The following is a 23,757-nucleotide window of genomic DNA, read 5'->3' as shown; positions in this document are numbered from 1 at the left end:
AGTGACATGTTGTGAGATCTTCTTTAGGAAGACTGCCCTCATGGCACATGCAGGATGGGGAGGGTGACCCTGAGAGTCAGGAGACCTGGGGAGGCTGGAGGCCTGGCACGGCGATGGGGTCAGAGGAGAGGACACAGATCAGAGGGTGGAGTGCACGGAACTGTCCAGACTTCACCCCAGTGTGTGGCTGGGCCTCAGCGCTGGGTGGTCCCATCAGCCTTACCACACCTTGGTCCCTTCTCCTCGGCTTGTCAGGACTGGAGGGGCAGAAAGAGCAGGCAATTTGGGCAGCTGCGGGCCAGGAGCAAGAAGGGACCTGGCGAGGTGCCCAGAGCATTTATCACTGTGTGGGCCCCTCCCAGGGCCCAGCCTCCACGGCCCACGACCACCAAGTGGCAGGATTTGGGACACTGATGATCAGCCTCAGAGGCTGACACTTCCCCCCCAGGTCAGGCCTGCAGTGTTGGGGTCTCATCACCACTGAGATGGGTGGAGTGCTGCAGCCTGGAACCCCCTTGTGCTCTGTGCCTCTGGTTTCCTAGTGACCCCCTCAGCTCACCCTGACGCTCACCCCCAACGCTGACTGTTCCACTCGGGCCCAGCTGCTCTGTCTGCACCACAGCTGGAGGACCCAAACAGGCAGGGACCACAAACCAAGTTTTAATCAGAAAACAACTGTCCCCAGCCGTTAGCAAATCATCAGCTCCGAGTGCCAGGACATCAGCTTGGGATTCTTGACATGCCTCTCTTGGAGCCAGGGGTGCGCCGAGTCCCAGGAGACGTTCAGCTGTCAGCTGAGCAAAGATGTGTCTGCAGACAGAGATGGGCTGCTCGCCCTGAGAGGGACTCAGGTACCCAGCAGCCATGGTGTGAACCCCAGGAGAGTCCTTGGGATGCCCAGCTGGCTTGCAGGTGATCCAGAAGAGACATAGGAAGGACACCAACTCAGGACAGGTGTCCCCCCTTCCTCACAGCCCACAGAGATCAGAGATCATGAAACCCTCTTGTTTCACAGTCAGAGAAACTGATGCCAGCAAGAAGGGAACCCATGTACCAAGTCTGCTGGTCTCTGGACTTGAGCCCAAACTCTGGCCAGGACAGCTGTGTGACCTCGAGTATGGCCCTCAAATTCTCTGTACTTCCAGTTCTTTTGTGAAAATGGCAATTCTCCCACACCGGTCAGGAATGCTGGGGAACTAAATAATAGGTCCCCACCCCAATAAGTGCCCCCCTGGACACCATGCTTCTCTGCACACGGCAATCACACGGCTAGTAAACGGTAATGTCTATGGCCCCGGAGACTGTAAGCGTCCCAAGGGCAGGGCCTGGCATGTGGCAAGGGCTCTGGAAATGCTTCCTCTGTCATCTCTCAGCTCTAGGTCCCCATCCACAGAAAGCAGTCACCCTTGTGCAGCCTCCTGGTTCAACTCCATGGGGACCTCAGGAAACAACGGCATATCGTGGTGGGGACACGGAAGACAAGGGATGATGAGCTGGATAAAGGGATTCCACCCAAATGTGCCTGAGGCTTAACTGGCACTCCTCAGCCTGTGTGTGCCCCTTCCCAGTGTCAGAGTGAGCAAGTCCCGAGTTTACAGGTGAGGAGGGAGCTCCCTGGCAATCTCGCGCTTTCACTGCTGTGGGCCTGGCCAGGTTCAATCCCTGGTCAGGGAACTAGATCCCACAAGCTGCGCAGCGCAGCCAAAAAAATAAATTACAGGTGAGGCTCTGGGAGCTGCCCGAGTTGCCCAAGCCTTGGCCTCTGGACCCTGGGCCCTCTCCCTCAGCCGCTGGTGCCCCCCCTTGCAAACTAGTCTCCTGAGAATCCTGCACACATCCCAAGGCTCCGAACATGCCCATGTCTCCTCTTTGAGAATCGAGAATCATCTTCAGGACTCACAGCCCCCCACCTTTCTTTTTTTGGCCAGCACCCAGGCGGTGTCTGTGGTTGGGTCACCAGAGGAGCCACGGGCCAAGTGTGAACTGGAAGAGATTCCAGTTGACTTGAGGAGGAGGAGGAGGAGGGGGACGGAAAGGAGTCGGTGTGCGGACTGAGCCCTTGGTGACCTGGCTGAACTGGCCAGAGGCCCTGAGGCCTGTCTTGGGACATGTGGCCTGTGAGGTCCAGCCAAGCACTTGGTGCATCTCATTTGGGGACACACAGAGGAGCAGCCTCAGTCCCTCAGAAAGTGCTCATCCATGAGGTTCACTGGTATGGCCTGGACAAGGAGGGTGATAGCCCCCTGCCCTTGGTGTGATCAGTCAACCACCCTGGGACCCTTTAAGAGGGTCGTTAACCCGGAGCATCATGGGGAGGACTCGAGTTCCATGCTTGGGTCCACATCCAGGGGTCAGAATAGCCAAAGGCCACTGTATTAGTGGACTCAGGCCGCCATAACAATAAATCACAGACCAGGGACTTAAACAGACATTGATTTTTCTCAAGGTCAATGTGCCATCTGGGTTGGTTCCTCCTGAGGCCTCTACTGCAGCTGAGCCCCTTCTCTCTGTGTCCTCATACAGCCTTTCCTCTGTGAGAAGTGGAGAGAGATCACTGGTGGCTCTTCTTTTTTTTTTTATCAGCCGTGCTGCGTGGCTTGTGGGATCTTAGTTCCCCGACCCAGGGCCCTTGTCAGTGAAAGTGCAGAGTCCTAACCACTGGATCACCAGGTAAGTCCCTCTCTTCCCCTTCTTATAAGGCCACCAGTCATATCAGATTAGGGTTCCACCCTTATGACCTCATTTAACCTTAATTACCTTCCTAAAAGGTAATCTCTGAACACGGTCACACTTGGTGTTAGGGCTTCAACATGTGAATTTGGGGGACACAATTCAGTTCATAACTACCATGGAGCAGTGGAGTCTAGAAAACTCTGGGGGCCAGAAAGGAGCACAAGGAGGGTGTGGACAATGCCAGCTGGTGGAGGAGGAATTTACTACCCTCTAGTACCCCAGCATGGCACCACCTGGAGGCGGGGTTAGCATGAGATGGCTTGGGTGGGCTGAGACTCAGAGGCTAGAGGCCAGCCTGTCAGGGTGGACAGGATCCTGCAGCCGCTGCCCACTGACCAGGAGTCCCAGGAGTCTCTTCCTGGCCGTCACCAGATGAAAGGGCTCTGCTTGGGAAATGCAGATCAGGAGTGCTTATCTAATGAAGAACACAGACAAAAGTCACAGATGCCATAGCCTGTTCCAACTAACTTCTGATCGCCACCCCGACATTGGAAACGTTATTTTCAGAAAATAGAAGAAACAGCAGCCATTCCCCTCTCCCCATTGCTTCTCCCTCCTTCTGGCCCAGCGGCAGTGGGGAGGCTGGGCTTATGGGGGCTGGGGAGCCCCAGAGGGAACCAGGGCAGCGCCACCCAGCGAGGCAGTTTTTAAGTGGTGGTTTTATTTAAACAAGCAGCTGCAGCATCTGTTTCCCTCTGCATGGGTCCCGGTTTCCCACACTGGCCCTGGGGCCAGGCCTTGGGTTTGGGAGGCCCACCCCCAGGGGTCATTCAAGCCCTCGAGCCCCGGGGAAGCCCCATGTCTGGGGCGGCCACCATCCTGGTGCCCCCTCTTCCCGGGGCTGCTCAGCTGGCAGTGGCTCAGGACCTGAGCCCATGTAGACCATGCTCCTCAGGGCCCTTTCTCGGCCAGAATCCCATTTGAACCTCCCCATCCCCAGCTGCTGGGCTCGTTTCCACCAAGTGACTGACGCTATGCCTCGGCGCAGGGCCTGCTCAGCTGGCCATGTCCAGTCCAGCAGAAAGGGAGCCAGCCTATAGGGATCAAGACACCAAGATCCCAGCCTCTGTTCTTCAACCAACTCTGGGACACCGGGTGTGTGGGGAGGCCTTCGCCCACCTGTTTACCCACCTACCAAGTAAAGGGATTGGATTAAGAGGCCTCTGAGGGTCTTTGAGTTGTAAGACCTCAAATTCCATAGCAGTGAACGGTCTTGCTCCCTGGGCCATGCCACTGGCCTGGGCTTGGCTGGACGCAGCCCCTGCTCTCAGGAACATGGGGACAGTCAGCTTGCCCCCAAAATCAACTCCTAGTAAGAGATGGAATGGGGCTTTTTCTTTTTTTAGAACAGATTTTCAAATAGGAAGGTAGGCATAGAGAGAGCTAAGTAGCCTTTTAGGGGCCAAATACTTGGAGGAGGGCCAGTGGCAGCCCTTTCCTTATCAGCAGGTGTCAGGTGGGCAGATGGCATGGTGTACATGAAGACCCTGGGGGAGCCTCGGAGTGATGGCTGACAGGCACCGAGCATGGCAATAGGGGTCCGAGTGGGTGTGACCCCAGCTCGTCCCAAGCTGCATCAGCAGAGTCCATCTTGCACACCCCTCTCCACCTGGGCGTGGCTTCCCTGTAAGCTGGGTGGCTTTTTCTGTGGGCAAGGCTGGTAACGGCTAAGAGTGACCCATGTCCCATCTGCTGGCAACAGAAAGGCTGCACCTGGCAGCACCACCGGAAACCACAGAGGCTGAGGGGCTCGTGCAAGGCTAGGCTCTGTGAGACTGGAGCCCTCCTTGCCCCTGGGCTTGGCACGGCTGGTGTCCCCTCTGCCGTTCGTCCCAAACCAGACGGCCCCATGCTCAGCGGGGCGACTGCCTGTGGGCAAGTGGGCGCCCTGGGCCTGTCCTGTCCCCAGCAGTGCCCACTACCCTCAGGGAGGCCTCCTGGACACCCACCTCTCCACTCCACCTGCTTCTTCTTCCAGCTCCAAAGCCCATCCTCAGCCCCAACCCAGTGGCTCCGGGGATGCTCCCAGAGGCTCTGATCACGGTGTTTCTTTCTACTGCAGCCATCACCACTGATACAAGTCGTCTCGGGGAACTTTAATGAAAGTGGCAGCTGTCCTTTCCCCTGTGGTGGTACAGACATGGCCGAGCTCAAACTCAGACATGTGGCTGCGGAGAGACTGCCTGCCACCTGCAGCCCGAGGCTGGGCTGCCCTCTGCTCAGGCTCCAGACCCAGACCTAGGGCCCAGACAGCGAGGCATCACTTCTCGCTGCCAAGTCCAGCGGCTGAGCCTTGTGGAAGGTCACGTCTGGCCTCCAGGTAATCACCTGCCCACCGGCTTTGCCGACCCTCAGGCCTGAGTGTCAGATGGACGACAGGGGCGCCCAGCGACCCAAAGCGACCACCACCACTGAGGCTCAGCAAAGGAGTGCTTTGACAGCTGAACAAGAAAGAGTGGTCATTCCATCACTAAATGCCACGCATCCTACATAAATAAAAAGCAAATAGAGGAAGGAGATGGGGGGAAGGAACGAAAATTGGCACAGACACTGAGAGATTGCTTTCCAGTTTCAATGCGACAGACACAAATGAGACTCCAGGGAAAAAGAAACTGGGGCCAGGTCTAGCTTTTCTAAGTAAAGTGTGTTCCCCCTGCAGGGCCAGACGGGGATGGGAAGCCAGGCCAGAAGAGGCCAGGGAATGGAGGCCCGGGAAACCTATGGATCCCAGAGACACGCAAAGCACAGAGGACCCTGCTCCTCGCCCTCATCCCCCAGGAGAGCAGCACTGCTTTAAAACGGTGGGTCTGCTCTCCTCACGAGAAAAAAGTACAACTAAATAAATACAGTATGCAGACTTAAGACCTTCGAGTGACTTCTTTTTCCGTCCCTGCCTCCGCAGGTCCACGAGCAGAGGGTAGAGTTGGGGGGGCACGTGGCCCCCTGTGTGCCTTGACCTCGGGCAGGAGCTGCCCGCTGACACACCAGCTGAGCCTTCCCACCCAGCCAGGGACACAGGAAGGGTCCCGGACAGTGCTACCTGTTACTAGTCTGATCGCGTGACAAGCAAACGCCTTTTCCTGAGTCATGCTACCACATCCCTCCTCCGGTTCAGCTACATCCTCTCTTCCTGCAAGTCCAGCATGGAAGTTTCTTCTCTCCTTGCCCCCATCCCTTTTTTGAAAAAAGTGATGCAATTCTTCACAGACTTGTTTCTTCAAAATACTTAGTGGTTTCCCCAGTTCTCTTTCCTCTAAGTCAGATGGTCAGGAGGGTTACCAGGCGCATCCTGGCTTCCGCACAGGTGTGTGGAGCGTGGGGGGCTCTGTCCCTCCACCTGCTTCGGGATGGGAGCCCCTATCCTCGGCCCAGCCTGTTCCTAATCCCCCCCACCCCAATTCCAGATGCTCAGGAGACTTCAGAAGTGGTTCCTGATGGAAACAGAGCTGGCGCTCAGGGGAAGACGAGATGCCGCTGGGACATAGATTGTCCACAGAGTACATTCTAACATCTTATTAGGAATCTGAATCTGTCAGGAAAAAAATTAGAAACTATGTATAAAACTTAAAAATATTCAAGTATCAAAAGGCTATTCAGATCAGTTTAAAACAAGCTGTGGGTAAGCTGCCGCCGCCCAGAGGAAAACTTTACAAAAGTTTGCTGAGTGTGTGTAGCAAAGAGCTAGGAATGAAGTGATCTGGGGCGGGGCGGGCGGGGGGGGGCGGGACATGATTAGGGGAAGGGAGATTTGGGGGTAGATGGGCCACAGGCCGGAGGAGGCCAGAGATCAAGGCCTTTCTGAGCTGATGAGGAGAGTGCGTGCCCGGTGGGGCAGTCGGGATGGAGAACAGGATCACTCTCCCTAGACAAGCAGCCATAAAGTGCGCAGCCTGGGCCTCCCTCCCCTGGTGTCCAGTCCTGGACGTTACGCAGCTCCGCAGGGAGCTGCCTTCCGAGGGGCACGTGATCAGCAAAAACAAAGCAACAGGATAGAACAGGAAGAAGACCCATTTCTGCGCAAATCCTTCTAGAAAGAAAGAAGAAAGGAACAGTGTAGATTTAGCTTTTCAAACCCTGTTACAAACAGGAGTTGAATTTCTAAGTCTGGGAAATCGAAACGCCCCCATCCACGCTGGACAGGGCCTGGCCCCTGGGCACGAAGCAGCAGCAGTATTTATTCAAGACACGATACCAAGGGAATCTGCTCCTGTTCCCTTCTCCCTGGAGAGGATGCATCTCGACAAGTGATCCAGTAGAAATCTTTAAACTCTCATAAGTTAAATTCGTAAAAACCACTCCCTTTGCCTGGTCCCGCCCAGGCCCGTGACCGGAGACACGAGGGCTGGCTTGGGGCGCCCTCTGGTGGCGGCGTAGAAAACCACAGTCTGAGGCCAGCCCAGAGTTCTCAGGCCCCACCGGAGGTGGGCCTGGAACTGCCCAGGCCACTTGGTCTTTTGCCTTGGGTAGTTGTCTCTTGGCAGCAGCCTGGCCCTGGGGGGTGGCCTAATGACTCCTCTAGAAGGTTCGGTTCCTGCTCTGTGGATAGCCCATTTCCCTAGGGGTTCCCAGGCCGTTCTGCCGCCATCTTGGAGGTGGAGTTGGGCCTTTAGACTTCGGTGGAGAAGAGGATGCTCTGTCTCTTGCTGTCTGGGGCAGGAATGGCCTCCAGTTGCAGGAAGTACAGCAGCACCTGGACCTGCCGGGCAGAGCAGGAGGGGACAGCGGCTCAGAGAAGAGGCCTTTCCAGCAGAGCCCCGAGGGCCCTGCTGGTGACACAAGCCCCTCACAGCAAGAGATCTGCTTGCCCCTAAAGGACGGCCAGGTGGGGCGGGCCCTGAGAAACCCCACAAAGGTGCAGAGGAAAAAGCGGTGGCCTGGGTCCTCCCCACTCCTCCCTGCCTCGTGGCCCTGGATAAGTCCCTCTCCAAACCTTGGACACCCACCCTGCACAACTCGGTGGGAACCACCGGCAGGACGCAGGGAGGGGCAGACAGAGGCCACCTGTGTCAGGCCGGGTGGCAAGAGCCATCGTACCTGGGACATGACCTCCAGGGACCAGCTGTCGGTCATGGAGATGGGTTGGCTGGGGTTGGCAGGGAGCTTGCTCTCCTTGTCTGAGGGCCGGAGCAGCGTGGGGCCGAACACCGTGGCGAGGTTGTGCAGGGACATCTTGTTCACTGTCTCCTTTTCTGCCACCCTGCGGAGGGCCAAGGCAGAAGAGCGGGTGCTGCTGTGACACCACCTTGAGGATGGAGGTGGGCGGGGACCCAGGCCACCCAGGGAGGAAGGGCTCAGCCCCAGCTGTGCAGAAAGCAGACCCCACCCTGGCTCTTCTGGGTCAGAGGGGCCCGGGATGAAGAGTGCTCAAGGCCACCAGGTGGAGGGGCCGGTTCTGGGATGGATGGGGGGCGGTGGTGGTGGTGATCCGAGCACACCACTTGCTGTGGCAGAGAGGGATGGGGGTGGCAGTGGCTCTGGTACCCAGAGGGGATAACCACAGACCGAGGCAGATGCAGAGAGAAGGCCCTGGGTGCCGGGGAGTCTGACACTGGGGAGACAGTGGAGCACGGAGGACCCCCTCATTGCTGCCCTTGGGGGTCCCGGAGCCCTGAGCCTCCACATAGGAGCTGGGGTTACCTTTTCAGGTGGTCCAGAAGGAAGAGGAATGTCAGCAGGTTGGCCTCCGGGAGTGAGAGCAGCAGGTTAAGCATGCAGCTCTCCTTTGCCACGGGGTCTGAGAGAGCTACGGGGGGCGGGGGGGCGGTTACTTCTCAGGGTCACAAGCATGGCTGGAGGCCTCTCCCAGGGCCCGTGTCGGAGGGCACAGGACAGCCCAGGGCTGTCACCGTCCTGCCTCACAGCACTGGCCCCCACTGAGGACGCTGTGGTGGGAGCTGGAGTGGGGAGCCAGCCACCCTGGACGCCTTTATTGAATCTCAAAGGGGTCAACGGCACCAAAGGGACCAGTGGCAGGAGGCGCCGGGCACAGCTGCCCTCCTGGCACACTCGGCTGTTCCCGCCTCCTGTTCGGAAGAGCCCAAGGCAGGGGAAGCCGGGCTTGGAATAAAGCAGGAAGAGTGACAAGCAGGAGGGCCGCGAGGCCCCAAGGCCCCCTCATCACATCACCCTGTGCACCCAGGGGGCCAGGTCCTCTGCTGAACGGCCCTGAAGGGAGGTGCGGAGGCCGCAGCTGCCCCATGCGCCAGTGCTCCCCACCCTCCAGGTGGACTGGGGGTCAGGTCGGGCTTGAAGCCCTGCTTGACGGGGCCAGGACCTGGGGTAGGTGAGGAGGACAGTGGCCTCCAGGACCCTGCACCCAGGCGTGTCCACAGCAGTGCCAGCTGCTGCAGCCTCTTGGGAGACTTGGAGGGACCGGGACAGCGGGCAGTCCGCTGAGGATGGGCAGAGGCCTCTCAGGACTGGTTTGGTTCTCGGTCCCCCACCACACGCAGGGTTTGGGCTGAAACTCGGGTTCCCTCACCTCGCCCCTGACCCCCCTCACTCACTGATGCCCTCGGCGAAGTTGGGGTAGAACTCGTCGGTAAAGAGGGGCTCAGGCAGCTCTCGGAAGTAGAGCTTCAGCGTCCCGGCAATGGCGTTTACGTCCATCTCGCTCATCATCACCGACACGTCCTTGTTGTCTGGAGAGAGCGCAGACGTAGAACAAGGCCCACAGTGGACCCCGAGTCGCTTCTACCCTCTGAGCCACAGGCCGGGCCCATGCTGGCCACCCAAAGGGAGCTGTAACTGGGGCTGGGCCCACACGTCCAGGGCTCCAGGCCAGGCCGAAGTCCTGGCTCTGTCCCCTTCCACTGCCAGGACCCTCTGAGGTCTCGTGTCCTTATCTGGCAATTGGGGCAGTTCCACCGGCTTCTCTGCAGCCAGACACACTGACCCCTGGGCTTTGGTTGGCACCTCTTTTCCACTCCCGGCTGGGGTCAAGCAGGCGGAGCCCCGGTGCGAGATGGGGCCGCCCCCACGGAAACCCCTGGTCCAACTCCGCAAGAGCCACGCCCGTGTGGTCAGGACGGGTTAAGAACTGGCTTGTGCAGAACCTCCTCCCACAGCGCCATTTCCTTCTCATTGTAACATAAACGGGCACGCCGGCATCTCAGCTTGGGCACTGTGCCCACACCACCATCCCGCACTGCCCAGCCCGACACTCACTGACGTCAAAAGCCGCCTTCAGTGCTTGGATGTCGGTGGCCACTCCGGACACGCGGTAGATGCCCACTTCCTCCATGCCCCGGCGTTCGATCTCCTCCACACACTGGCGCACAATGTAGGGCACCTTGGAACGCTCCCTCCTGCAGGGGAGGGGACGCCCTCAGTGCCTGGCAGCCCTGGCTCGGGCTGCAGTGGGGCTGATCCCCGCACCTCTCTGCACACCTGAAGCACCCAGGTTTGGGCACACCCAGAGCCTTCTGTGTGTTCTCCCTCTGTTCTGAGATTTCACGATTATCACTGCTTATATCTTATCGGGGCCTTTCCAACAGCTCCAGATGGCTGGACACCCTACAAGTCACACACAACCTTTGAGGGACAGTCAGGAGGCTTTTCTAAGTGAGGTCAGCCACTGGAAGTCAGTTAAAAGATCCCAGGCCCTGGGTTAACAGGTGACTGCAAGGGTCCTGGAAAGCGGTCTGGTCTCTGAGTCGGGTCAGGGGACATGGTCTCAGCCCTGCCCCCTACCTGCTGTGCGAGAGGAAAATCCTGACCCCTTCAGGCCTAGGGCAGAGGTGAGCCCTAAGCCTAGCAGGCAGCCCGGCCAGCGGACCAGCTCCATGGGGCCGCCTCATGCCAGTGCTCAGACTTCTGTGATCCTACACTTTTCTCTTCCACGTCCTAACAATGGACAATTCCAGTAGCTCCAGGCAGGACGCTGGGGTAAGAGCACTTCACACACAGGAGACTTGCTGTCTGAAGCGTCAGCTTCAGTCTAGTTTAGTGACTGCATTCGGGAACCCAGCTAAGCTCTGTCCCTAGACACTCTCACAAGCAGCGCTTCTCTGGGGTGCCTGCTGACAGTGCTCTCTGCTCCCACCCTGAGCCACCCGGAGGTGCTGGGGGGGACGGCTGGGGTGCAGCAGGGAGCAGTGTGTGGACACAAAAGATGTCCAGGGAGCGTCTGACGCAGGTCCCTGCCTGACGACCAGCGAGGTCAGGGCCCGGCCAGATTCCAAATCGGGGAAGCGAATGGATTCTGGCAGGACGCGGCCTGTGTCCCTGAGAACTGCCCTCAAACCTACACACAAGCTTCTCCTGGCAACTGACCTGTGACAAAGGGGCAGCGTTTCCATCATTGAACAGGAGGCCTGATCGTGACAAATTCCGAGTGAGGGAAGAAAACCCTGCCAAGCACAGCTCCACGGGCAGCACAGGAAGCGGGTGGGACGCCCCTGAGCTTATGGGGACACCTTTCATGGTAAACATGGGAGGCAGCTGAGCACAGTGCTCCAAGGGCCTGGGAGGTGTCCCTGTGCAGTGACTGTGCACAGAGCAGGAGACCCACACCTGCTCTTTCCTCCAGAAACACCTGGCGAGGGGGTGTCCTTGGTCCTTAGGGACAAGGGACGCATGAGCCCCAACCCCTCACCACTCACTTGGTGACCACGGCGATCTTGACTCCGAAGACGCCCGTCTGTTTTCGGGAAGGCATCCTCTTCAAGCTGAACTCTCTGCTGGTGAACTTGACTGACAGCTTCACTTCAATCTGCAGGTGGAGGGGGCATGACCCTCTCACCCTCCTGGTCCTCACAGTCTGTGTTCCCAGGGGCCCTGGGATCTCAGCAATTCTATCCACCACCACCCCGCCCCGGGCGAGCAGGGTAAGGTCCAGGTGGGGGGTGGCCCCTAGTCCAACTCAGCAAAAGCCAGGAATGGTCAGGGTGATCTAAGGACCAGCTTCTGCAGAACCTCCCCCAACGACCCCATTGCTTCTCTCTCTTATATAATTCTAATAACAACAACAAAACACTAGAGAAAAAGTATAGAGAATAATATAACAAAAAGATGAATTATCTATCAAATGGTAACATTTTGTCCTACATGCCCAGATCTTTTTTGGCGTGTGGTAGTAGTTTTTCTTTTTAAGGTCTAAATCCTTCTGGGGCAGAGTGGCATGGACATACACACACACTACCAAAAGTAAAATAGATAGCTAATGGGAAGCAGCCGCATAGCACAGGGAGATCAGCTCGGTGCTTTGTGACCACCTAGAGGGGTGGGATAGGGAGGGTGGGAGGGAGGGAGACGCAAGAGGGAAGAGGTATGGGGACATATGTATATGTATAACTGATTCACTTTGTTATAAAGCAGAAACTAACACACCATTGTAAAGCAATTATACTCCAATAAAGATGTAAAAAAAAGAAAATCCTTCTGGGGCATTGAAGGCTAATCAGGGGTCTTAGTTTCTACGGGCAGACCCCAGGGTCAAGGCCCTGTCTGTCCCCATGATGCCACTGGATTGCCATTTGAGGAGGGATGCTCAGTGCCTGGCGGGTGACTGCACTCCAGCCACCAGGCGGATTCCTGCCTGCACACAGCGATTCTGCCCTACGGTGCCTCTGCCTCCTCCAGCCACATTCCCCCTCAGACACCGGCTCAGGCTCAGCCTCCTTCCGACTGTTTTGGTAGAGACCAGGACCAGCCCAGCCTTCGGCGGGAAGCGGGTGCCAACACAGCCCCATGGGTACATACCCCATTCATGGCGATGATGGTCCGCTGCCAGTCTCTGTCCTGCAGGGCCTGGGGGTCCAGCTGAAAGCAAGGGGCCATGATTATCAGATGCCCTGGGGTCTGTGCAGAGGCCTGGCCGGGCAGCAGCCCAAGCCTGCTACTTCTCCATGTCTAAGTCGAATCGGGGCCAGACCTTGGCCAGCACCTCTATCTAGAGACCAAGAGGGGTCCTGAGAGAGGAGAGGACCTGCTAGAAGCCCCTGGCACCTCAGAGCCCTCCTGCTCCCAGACCTTTGCTGCCTGTAGCCCAGGCTTGCCCCGGGGATGAGTCAGCAACAGCTCGGGGACTGTACCTTGCTCCTCCGGTCCCTTCCCAATGGGAGCTAACATCAGTGCTGGCAGCCCTGCCGTCCTGCTCCCTGCCCCCACCCCCGGCATCAGAGGTGCTTCATGCAGCTTGGAGGAGGCTGAACAGTCGATTTAGACAGACTTTGGGAAGCCCGATTTCAAAAGCATCTCCCTGGGGGTGTGTCATCCAAGAGCTGGGGACACTGCCCCGAGCTCTGGCTGTGGGAGCCCGTGCAGGCGGGGTCTCCAGTCCAGGCCCATGGCTCAGAGTCAGGCCCAGAAGGACCCGGAGCCCAGCTCCAAATCACACCACTGGCGCGGGGGCTGGACAAAGGCTCCCTGCAGCCCCTCTCACTTCTATCCCATAGAGCACTGTCCGAGCGCCGGTCCTCGGGACCCTGCTGTTTAGTGTCACCTGACTGTGCTGCTGTAAGATGCCCTGACCTTCCTGGTCAGGCTGCGTGTCCCCTGTCCACAAGGGCTCCATTTCCCCTGTTCTGGGGAGCACATGTTCTATACCAGCGGGTTGGGCTGGACGAATAAGCACCTGGGAGCTCTTGTTAAAGAAATACCTCCCCAGTCTCCGCAGAATTGACGGCAGCACAACCAAAAACTGCCCAGGTGATTCTGGTATGAAGCGAGGTCAGGGAGCCACCATCTGACACCACATAGCCTGGCACTCCTTGCACGGTGCCCCGGGATTTCATCGCTTGCTTTGGATGATGGTTCATTTCTGCTACTAGAAAGCTGCTTAAGAGCAGGACCACACTTCATGATTGCTACACACGCGTGCACCCCACCCCAACATATGGCAGTACTGTGCACAGTGTGCTCAGGACAGCCATCACCTGTTTATCCACTGCAAGGGACCCGAGAGGAGACAGCCACCTGGGCCGTGTGCAGGGGAGGCAGCTGGAAAGCGAGGCCCTGAAGCCCTACCTCTCAGGTGTGTGCACCCAGGCCCTCCCCCTGCCCCCACTCGGCACAGAGGTCATCGCAGGTACTCCTGGGGGTGAGCCTTCCTCACCTCCCCTCTAGATCCTACTGGGTACCATTCGCAAGGCTCTGAAATGCATGGACAGACTGACACAGACAAACAGAGGGAGGCAGAGCATCTCCCTCCTGGGCCGTGTGGTGACAGGTTCTCCTTCTCTTCCAGGAGGGTCTCGGGGGCCACACTCCTGGGCTGTGGGGACCCCACCCTGAGGGGCAGGTCTGTGAGCAGAGAGCAGTCACAGAACACTCCCACATGGTGCTTCCTGACACCCAGCTGGTGTCACACCTCCTCTGGGGGAGGGTGCATGCAGGGGGGTGACACCAGGGCCCTCACAGCTCTGGGGCCAGTGGAGCTCCCAGCTCTCCACCAGACCAGGTGTGGCGGGAGGGAAGGACGCGCACTGCTGGTCCCTCACCCCCAACTCCCGTGTCCCGGCCGCCCAGGAAGGAAGGGGGCAGGCACGGTTCTTCCTGCTCCCAAGGAAAGGGACAGTTTTCCTCCACCTCTGGCAGTTGTAAACAGGGAGACATGGCAGCAGAAAGATACCTTTCCTTTCCCTCCAAAGAACGGTAATCACTAAGCCCCTCTCCCCTCCCCTCTTCCCAGGACAGAGACTGGCACACACAGCCCAGCCCCAGCCGACCAGCAGAGGGACAGGGAGGGAAACAGAGCCCGACACTGGGCGGCAGGGACCCTGCCTGGCACCACCCACCCAAGAATCCCCGGCCCACCCGCAGGCCCACCTTGCTCCTGCACACGAGGTTTCGGATGTGTGTCCACAGGGCGGTGCCGCAAGCACAAAGGTGCTTTTCGACAGAGGCCACCCGTCTCCGGCCTGCCCGTCTGGGATGGAGGTACCGCAGGAAGCCCTGCAGGGTGGCTGCACATGGCGTCTCTCGCATCCTCAGCCCTGCTGCTCGAGGGGTTGGCAGCAGGGCAGGGGTGTGATGGACAGAAGCGCAATGGACAGGAGCGTGGCAAGGCAGGAGCACGACGGGCAGCAGTGCGGCGAGCTCCCGGCCTCCTCCGCCTTTTGACCAGGCTTCTTGGGAAGCCCCGCCCCTGCAGTCTAGCCAAGGTAAAAGTTTCCCATCACCCGTGAGTTCTACTTTTTGTTTGTATGGGAAAAACACCCCCACCAGCAGCCTATTGGTTTTGGGAATTCCGATGCGTCACTATTTTCTCCAAAGCCCAGAAAAGCCAAGCTTCCTTCTCAAGTGGCTGGTTTCCTGTCGGTGACTTTGGAGGCGCTGAGTAACCCGTGTCTGCCTGGCCAGTCTGCCTCAGGGCAGACGTGCTCAGGGGACACCCCCCCCAACCTCCCCGCAGCCGGTGACCCCATCACGGTAGGCACTGCCGGGGTTGGACTCGGGTGGGAGAACATCCCACAGCCCCCAGAGCACAGCCAGTTGGCCCAGTAACAAGGGGGTTTGGTGCCACCATCCATCCCCAGCACCGACGTCCAGCCCCACCTCCACCGGGCCCCAGAGGCCGGGGCACGCACTAGCCCCCAGAGTGCAGACCTGGGCCACGGCGCTGCCCGGGTGGCTCCAGTGGGAAGACGGTCCCCAGGCTGGCTCAGCTCCAACAAACAGAGCGTGCTGAGCGGAAGCAGCATGAGAATAACACAACGGTGAGGCCACGGATCGGTTCCGTCCAGCCCCAAACAACACTCAAGGCTGGCACGCTCTCTCCTGGGCTATTGAAAGCACAGGGAAGTAAACAAGTGGGGACCATGGAGGGGAGAGGACTGGAAAATGGCAGTCGAGGGAAAACCCAGGGCCGCTGTCGGGATCTCGGCACAGAATGCGCCAACTGCTCAGAGACAGGGCCTGGGTGGGCACAGGGCCTGCTCACAACTGTCTTCCCAGGAGGAAGGTCCAGGTCCCCGTTTCTCTCTCCTAGGGCTGGGCAAGGGGGGCCTCCGAGGAACAAATGTGGGCGGTAAGCCCGGTGGATGGTTGCCCCAAGGTCTGTCTGGAAGATGGCCCTGTGCGACTGGCCAGGGAGGCGGTGAGGATGGGGCAGGCGCTGAGGACCAGGCACTGCCTTGCCTGCTCTGTAGCAGACACGGCCAAACGGGTCACTGACGGACAACCCCGGGGCATCTTCTCACCCACCCCAGCTTGGGCGGTGGCAGGACCGAACTGTCCAAAAAGGAAATGCTGTTCCCTCCTCACCAGCCTCATTGGAGACTGTAGTTTGCTCTGGAAAACTGTCAATATCCAGGACGGTCCAGGGGGGCCTCCCCAGCCCTCCCGACTGAGCCCCACGTGTCTGCACTGTAACCCACTCCCTGGAGTGGTCCCTAAGAGGGGGCCAGAGACTCCCCCCAGGAGGGGAATCTGCTCTCCTGCTTCTCCTCTCACTAGTCTATTCTCGGGAACTCTATCCTCTACATCTTTAACTCCTTCCTGCCCTTCCCTGACCCCAACCAGGCCACAGAATCACCCAAAAAGACAAAGGACAGCGCCAATCAAAAAGACAGATGGTAACAAGGGTCAGGGAGGATGTGGAGAAACAGGAGCCCTTGGACACCACCACGGGGACGTGAGCTGCTGTGGCCTTTCTGGAAAAGCAGGGCAGCGCCTCACAAAGTTAACCTTGGCTGCCTGACCTGGCGATTCCCCTCATGGGTCTCCACACAGGAAGGAGGAAAACATCTGTTAACACACAGACCATGCACACATTCATGGAGCATTAACCATCACAAGCCCAAGCTGGAAACAACCCAAGTATCCATCAACTGGTGAACAGACGGATAAACAAAACGTGGTGTGTGGATACACGGATGAGATGTGGTCCAGCCAAAAAAGGAATAAAGTAAATGCTCTATGACGCGGGTGACCCTCAAAAACATTTTGCTAAGTGGAGGAAGCCAGTCACGAAGGCCACGTCATGGAGTATGGTTCTGTTTATAGGAAACATGCAGAATGAGCAAATCTATAGACAAAAAGCGGGTCAGCCCGGGCCTGGGGGTGGGAACAGGGAAAGGGTTTGGGGTGGATGGAAACATTCTCCAAACAGGATTGTTGGTGATGGTGGTACAGTGCTGTAAGTTACTGAAGGTCATTGTCTTACCTACTTTAAAGGGACGCATTGCATGGTATGTCAGTTAACGAAGAAAAGATACTGGGTCCCAAACTGGACCACAATAGAGCCAAGGAGGGACTGGGTCCCAGCACCACTCTCCCCATGGTGGCAGAGAGATGCTTCTTCAGGACAAATTCCAGGGAATCCGTACAAGGATGTGCTCTTGTGGTTTTACATGTTCACAACTTTTACAGCTGAACATCTAAAATCTTCCTCAAATGTTTGTGAAAAACAATCACCACCCATTTTACAACAGTCTCACCCCATTCATCTCTGACCCCCCACCGCACCTCCATCCCCAGGCGCACAAGTGGCCCTGGCATGGTGAACGGCCATGTGGACGGAACGTGGATGGTCCTGAGATGATCCTGATGGCAGGTGACTTGGGGACCTTGTGACAGGATCAGCTGCCCCCTCCCCATCTCCTTCCTGCCCGACGGGTCTCCAGGGCTCTTATCCACACTTTGGCTGGTGTGTATCTCTCCTGCTAGAATGCAAGTACCCCGAGGACAGGGCCTTCTCTGTTTCATTCATTGTGGTATCTCTGTGCCCAGACATACATGCATATAATACGTAATGTAAACATGTACATACACAGTGTTGTGCAACCATCCCCACTGTCCATCTCCAGAACCTGCTCATCTTCCCAAACAGAAACTGCCTCATTAAGCAATAACTCTCTGTCCACCCTCACCCCCACAGTGGCCTCTATTCTACTTTCTGCCTCCATGAATTTGACTACCCTGGGTACCTCATTCAAGAGGAATCAGACAGTATTTGTCCTTTTGTGACTGGCTTATTTCACTGAGCAGAAGGTCCTCAAGGTTCATCCACGTTGTAGTGTGTCAGAACATCCTTCCCTTTTTATGGCTGCATACTATTCCACAGTATGGTCACGCCACATTTTGTTTATCTACTCACCAGCAGCTGGTGGATGCTTGGGTTCTTTCCAGTTTGAGGCTGTCATGGTCTGTGCTGCTGAGAACATGTGTGTACAAGTCTTGGTGGCACTTCCACATCTGGTGATGTTGCCAGGCACTCCCCTGGGCTCCTGGGGCACAATGGCCCAGAACTGGTGGTCGAATGGGGAGACTGACTGAGAGTGGGTATACCTCATAGCTTGGTGATGGCTGGAGTGTGGGTGTCAGGATGCCCCAAAAGGGGCACAGTTGGACCCCCTTGCCCATACCCAGTCTGGGTACAAGCTTCCTGGCTGAAGGAGAAGTCTGGGAAACCGTGTCCCACACCGAGCCGGCCCCGAGCTGTAGTCTCAAATAAAGTGAGGGTCAAACCAGACACCCGAGGTCCCAGTCTCACCTGTGACGCTCACATAAGACATAAAACATTAAAAAAAAAAATCACTTCTGATGCTCCCATCAGAACCTGAGTTGTGAGCCGAGCAAGACACACACAAGAGCAAGGGAAATGGGAGAAGACAAAATTCTAGGATGTGATATAAAGTTATCCTCTGAGCAGAAGAGACAGGACATTGCACAGGGAAGCGAGAGAAGGAAAACTGAAGGAAGAAATTCACGATAGTGTGAGGCTCCACTTTCCCTGGGCTTTGCTGACCCTGGTGATGCCCACCGCTCCCTACCCAGGACATGCTGGCGCACTGGGGCCCCTGTCCTGGCTCAGCGACTCCTCAGACCACGGCACCGCCTACATCCCCATGAATCTGGCTGCTCCTGGAGCTTAGGATGTGCTCATCTCCACTCAGGGAACCAGCTTCTGAAGCCCCAGACGCAATGACCCTCAGTGAAGGCATCTGTCCTGACTCCTCCCTCCTCTGACATAACTGCACCATCAAGGCCACTGGCTGCCCCAGGCAGGGCCTGCTCCGGCTCGAGGCCCGTCTGCAGCAACCTCCTTTCTGAGCTCTGGACCGTGAAGGCTGGGGGCAGCTGTCTTCTTGTCCTCGGGCTCCCCGGGGCCTGGCGCACAGAGGCCATCGATCACTAGGGCGGCACAGCGGGCTCCTGGGGTCTGAGGACAGACAGCTCGCTGAGCCTCAGATCTGGCTTGAAGAGGGAGCTCACTGGGACCTCTACACCTGCCCTCAACGACCCCGGGGCCACGTCCCCACTGGACAGCCTGTCCCTCTTCCTTCCTGGTCCCTGGCTGGTGCTCTGAGCTAACCAGCTCACCCACCCTGGGTTCTGGAGGGAGAGTCCCCCACCCTCCTCTCGCGGGGGCTCCATCTCTCGGGGAGGGAAGCGGGACCTGGCAACTCACCCAGGACGGTCACCTGAAGAGCAGGGGCCGAAACCTGAGAATCCAGCCAGCGGTTCCTGAACCCGCCACTCACCGACACCAACAGGGGGGTAAAAACACATGGATCCAGAACCCTAACCTGGGGGACTGGGACCTAGCTCCCCAGATGATACTGACACCTCTGGCCCAGGCAGGTGTGTCCGATTTCCATCCCTGGCCCCTTGGGGCCCACTGACCCCTGGCTGGCTCCCACTTCTCCATGGCCCCCGTCGGACACTCTGGGGTGCTGCACCTCCCCCCGCCATGGGAAGGGCTCTCCACTCAGCTTCCGAGTTAAGGTGTGTACATGGGGCAGGGAGCACCTGGGGGATGTAGGCATGCGCCGCCCCCCCCAACCCCACAGCAGGACATGCAGGGCCACACACCCCTCGTACGTGGGCTGGCTTGGAAGGCACCTGGATTTACTGGGAAAAGCCCCAACTCAGGAAAGCTGGGCCCCGGGAGTCATGGACGCCCTCCCCAAGGTGGACCCTCCACAGAAAACAGGCATCCGTGGGGGAGGGGGAGGGAGAAGGAGGCCTGGCTGGGGCCCCAGGGTGTCGCTGGCATGACCACTCTCCCCTGACTTCCTTCCTTCTTCCTCCTGAGGATCCTGATTCATAAACAAGGTCCCCCCCACCCCCCGCCCCCGGCTGCCTACAGCCTGAGTCACAAACGTCCCTCCTGCTCCTCTGGGATCCTCCCCGGGGTGATGATGGCTCAAGGGTGGGGTTTCCCACTGTGTCTCCCAGGGAAGCAGAGATGAGGGGGCGGAGCCAAAACCAGCCTTTTCCACTAACAATAGTGACGACAAATAATAATAATAATAGCAGCAGCTGACACTGAAGGCCCCCATGCACAGCTCCATGACCCCCACCCCTTTACAGGTGAGGAAACGAGTTTGGGCAGACACAGCTATGACTCACCCCAGGTCCCAGGAGGTGCAGTGGGGGTGGGGGACTTGACAGTCTCTCCTTGACTCAAATCTACAGGCTTCTCAGAGCTGCTTTCCAACTACAAGCATCCCTCATTTTTCTGTGCTCTGCAGATACTGCGCTTTTACAAACTGAAGGTTTGTGGCAACCCTGCATTGTTAGATGCTGCTTGGCATATTTCAGCAATAAAGTATTTTTTAATTAAGGTACTTACATTGTTTTTTCAGACATAATGCTATTGCACACTTAGACTTCAGTACAGTGTAAGCATAACCTTTATACACACTGGGAAACCAGAAAATTCACATGACTTGCTTTACTGCAGTATATCTGAGGTATGCCTGTAGGTCTTGTCCCTGGGGCATGTCCTCAAGAGGTCAATTTTAGCAAGAATCCTGCTAAGTCAGTTTAGCAAGAATCCCCCCTCCTCGCTCGATATCTAACCAACCTCGACATCTGACCAAGCTACTCATTCCCCACCGTCCCCTGGTGATGTCTGATCACCTGGGCCTGCCTTTAGCAAGAATCCCATTAGGTCGGCTTAGCCAGAACCCCCCTTGGCCCTGGTGTTATTTTACTACTACCATTATTGATGTTCTCAGTCATTTTCCATCTGCTCCCTGTCCCCCGGGCAGTAAATTCCCACCTTTCCTTGTTGTTTTCAGAGCTGAGCCCCATCTCTCTCTATTTCGACAGCCCCCTGGAATGAAGTCCACATTGCTGGTTTAACAAGGCCATAAATGTATTTTTTAATAGAGTCCCCCCTCCCCCTCTCCCATCTCACGTCTGGGTCCTACTGGAAGGAGGACTGTCTGAGGAGCTCAAAGCACCGTGGACGGGGAAGCGCAGGCTGCGATCAGACATTGGGAGCAGCAGGGACTCGGGGAGACGCCCCCCACCAGCCCCCTAACCTCACCGCTCACGTCTTCCCCGGATGGGGCAGGCACTCACCTGGTACCCCCTGCCTGTCGGAGAACACAAGTGTGAACACAAGGAAATGTTTTGTTTACATCAAGATGTATCAAGGCAGAGGGTTTCCAAAGACGGCTTGACTCAGTAAAGGAGGAAAACGAGTGTCAGTTCTTTCCTCTTTTCCTTTCTGAGACCCTCGGTTACCAGCGGCAGTGCTTAGGGGCCCCAGGTTCAAAGTCCACCACCCCTGGGACCCCAGCCGTGGAGGGTGCAGGTGACTGGCGTCAAAGGTTGGAGGAAGCGGAGCCAAGAAAAGGAGCCGGGCACCAGCCTGTCAGCTCATCGTAGGCTCTGCAAGATGCGTGTGGGTGAGGGACGCCGGGGCTGGGGGCAGGTGCAGACACGGAGGGGAGGGGGAGGGAGCAAAGGGAGCCAGCCATCCTCGAGCAGCAGAGGCGACGACTAAGGACCAGAGCGATGACCGGCATGAGGCAGGTGCCTAAACATGGCAGCACTCAAAGGCATCCAGCTCAGGACACTCACGGAACAGCACAGTTTGGGGACTGCCCTAGCATCCATCAAGAACAAAACGGCCCAGCAGTGAGGTTGGAATCCATGGGATTCCACGTAAAGCCAGAAGGGTGGACAATATCTATGTGGAAACACAAGGCTGGGTCTCAAGATCACTGCGGGGAGTCAATGCACATGAGCCGCAAGGCAGGAAATACCAGGCAGCACCCACAGGAGCCACCCACGCAGCACCCTGTCTGCCAAGCTCACGCAGGGTGTCCCTGGTGGAGGGAGGGACCTGGCTGGCCACAGGTCCCTGGTTGGGATGCCAGAGGTGGGACGACTGATAAATCCTGGCCTGCCTTTCTGCTTTTCCACCCAGAAGCCCAGCTCTAAACCAAGACCCTAAAACTGGCCCAACTGAACCCTGGGCTGACGGGGAGCAAGGAGGGACCATCCCCCTCTCACCCAGGATCGAAGCCACAGGCAGGTCTCAGGTCCAGGACAGCCGCCAAGCGACCCTGGACCAGGAGCCGGCCTTCGTGGACCATCCCTGCCCAAGAGGGGCCATGAGTCCTGCCTTCCCTGGGCAGGGCAAGGCTGCCGCCCTGCTCCCCAACACGCACCCCCTCAGCGGGCTCACTAGAGTGTCGTCCCGGACTGGTGTCCCCTCCCACCCTGGGCCGTCTCCACCTTAGGAGAGCCCAGCCCCAGGTGTCATTGGCTTCCTCTCCCTGTGTCTTTGTCTTGCCCTGTGGTGCCAGCTGGTGGGTGGGTGAGGGGAGCAGAACAGGGTGATCAGAGGGGCGTTTTTGCTTTCAGACCTGCTCTCAATGTACAGGGGTCCCTGGAGACCCTGAGCCATCAAATTCCCTAATAAGCTTCCAAGGTGGGGAAGCCAGCCAGCTGGAGTGGTGACTCCCAGACTTGCCAACAGAGATGATGAACTACCCAGGGATGAGTCACCCTTTCTCCCGTCATTCCTGCTGTGAGGATCTTCACTTCCTGCCCCAGGGAAGGGAGGCGGGGCTTCCTGGAGAGCCCTGTCCTCTGACTGGCACCTGGAATGTCCAACCACTCCCCCGCCAGGAGGCCTCATCCAGGGGTCTCGGGGCACCAGGGGGAGTGAGGAACAGTCAGGGCCCACCTCCAGGGCAGAGCAGGCAGGAACCCACTTAGCTGGGTCCAGTAAGATGCCCCGTAAGGAAAGAGGGTACCAGGGCTTTCTCCACGGCGGGCAGAACCGTGCAGGTGAGGCTGCAAGAAGCGCAAGGCAGGTGATGTAGCTCCTGCCTGCCAAGCAGTGCGAGAGCTGGGGGGTGGGGGTGGGGTGCTTCCAGGGCCTGGGTAAACTGAAAGGACTGAGGGCCCAAATGGCTTGGACCTGGGACCCCTCTCTGGTCCTGTACAGACACTCCTGGCCCACCAGGGGCTCCTATGACAACTCCAGGGGGGGACCTGTGGCCCAGGAGGGATGCAGCTGCACCCCCTGGAATCTGAGTCTAGAAGCCAGAGAGGCGAGGTCAGGCAGGTAGACTCAGACTCTCATGCTTTTCCAAGAAGAGGAAGCTCCTAATTGCCAATTGCAACCCAGGGCGCCAACTCAGCGGCCTGCCTTGGGGGTCTTCTGGAGGCCATGGAGGCATGGCAGCCCCACTGGAAAAACAGGTGGATCTGAAATTCCTTTGGGGACAAGATGGGGCATGACAGACAGACAGAGGGGAGGAAAAGGACCCACGAAGGTGCCAGCCCAGGTCTCCCACGGCGGATGATTCAGAGCCAGGCCTGCCTCACCCCCGTCTCAGTGTCCCTGAATGTCAAGTGGGGAAGAACACAGAGCATCTGGAGCTGGGGTGAGTGCGTCCGGGGCTGGGGGACGACTACATGGCGGTGGTGGGGGCAGACAGGACCCTGCAGGGAGCAGACGGCGGCAGCCTCACCTGCACCTGGCCCTTCCCCATGATCCTGTCTGCACTCTCGCCGTCCTCCTTGGTGATCTTGCTTTTGTTGTAACACTTCGCGTAGCACAGTATCCTCAAGGTCTGTGAACCTTCCAGCTCGATCTCAAACTCCTGTGGCCCCGAGAGAGAAGGAAAGCCCCGAGTTAATTGGGGGGGCCCCGGCGAGTGGGGGTCAGTGCTGCCGGCTGAAGGGGCCTCTGAACTGCGGCTCCTGCACAGATAGCTCCCGAGCTGCCCCGGGAGGCCCCGCGTCGAGACTCTCCTCACTTTCGTCCCGCGACGCAGACCCTCGGAAGCCACTTCCCTGTGAGCATCACACCGTGGCCCAGTCTGG

General features: G+C 57.9%; 1 protein-coding gene across 2 annotated transcripts in view; it reads right to left on the bottom strand.

Moving 5' to 3' along the window:
- Nucleotides 1–5,591: 5,591 nt before the first annotated feature.
- Nucleotides 5,592–23,757, bottom strand: part of BCR (BCR activator of RhoGEF and GTPase) — a 99,502-nt gene continuing 81,336 nt past the window's right edge. For both annotated transcript variants that reach the window (XM_082641672.1, XM_082641673.1), the window contains exons 16-23: nt 23,403–23,534; nt 12,436–12,495; nt 11,337–11,446; nt 9,901–10,040; nt 9,240–9,374; nt 8,371–8,476; nt 7,768–7,930; nt 5,592–7,429 (exon numbers count right to left, since the gene is read on the bottom strand). In XM_082641672.1, the coding sequence (XP_082497798.1) occupies nt 7,340–7,429; nt 7,768–7,930; nt 8,371–8,476; nt 9,240–9,374; nt 9,901–10,040; nt 11,337–11,446; nt 12,436–12,495; nt 23,403–23,534 (936 nt within the window). In that variant the 3' untranslated portion in view covers nt 5,592–7,339. The remainder of the gene's footprint in view (nt 7,430–7,767; nt 7,931–8,370; nt 8,477–9,239; nt 9,375–9,900; nt 10,041–11,336; nt 11,447–12,435; nt 12,496–23,402; nt 23,535–23,757) is intronic.

Source organism: Mesoplodon mirus, assembly GCF_964341445.2.
Source record: "Mesoplodon mirus genome assembly, chromosome: 13".
NCBI lineage: Eukaryota > Metazoa > Chordata > Mammalia > Artiodactyla > Ziphiidae > Mesoplodon > Mesoplodon mirus.
Note: the sequence above shows the minus strand (reverse complement) of the source record. Positions and strands in the feature narration are given on the sequence as shown.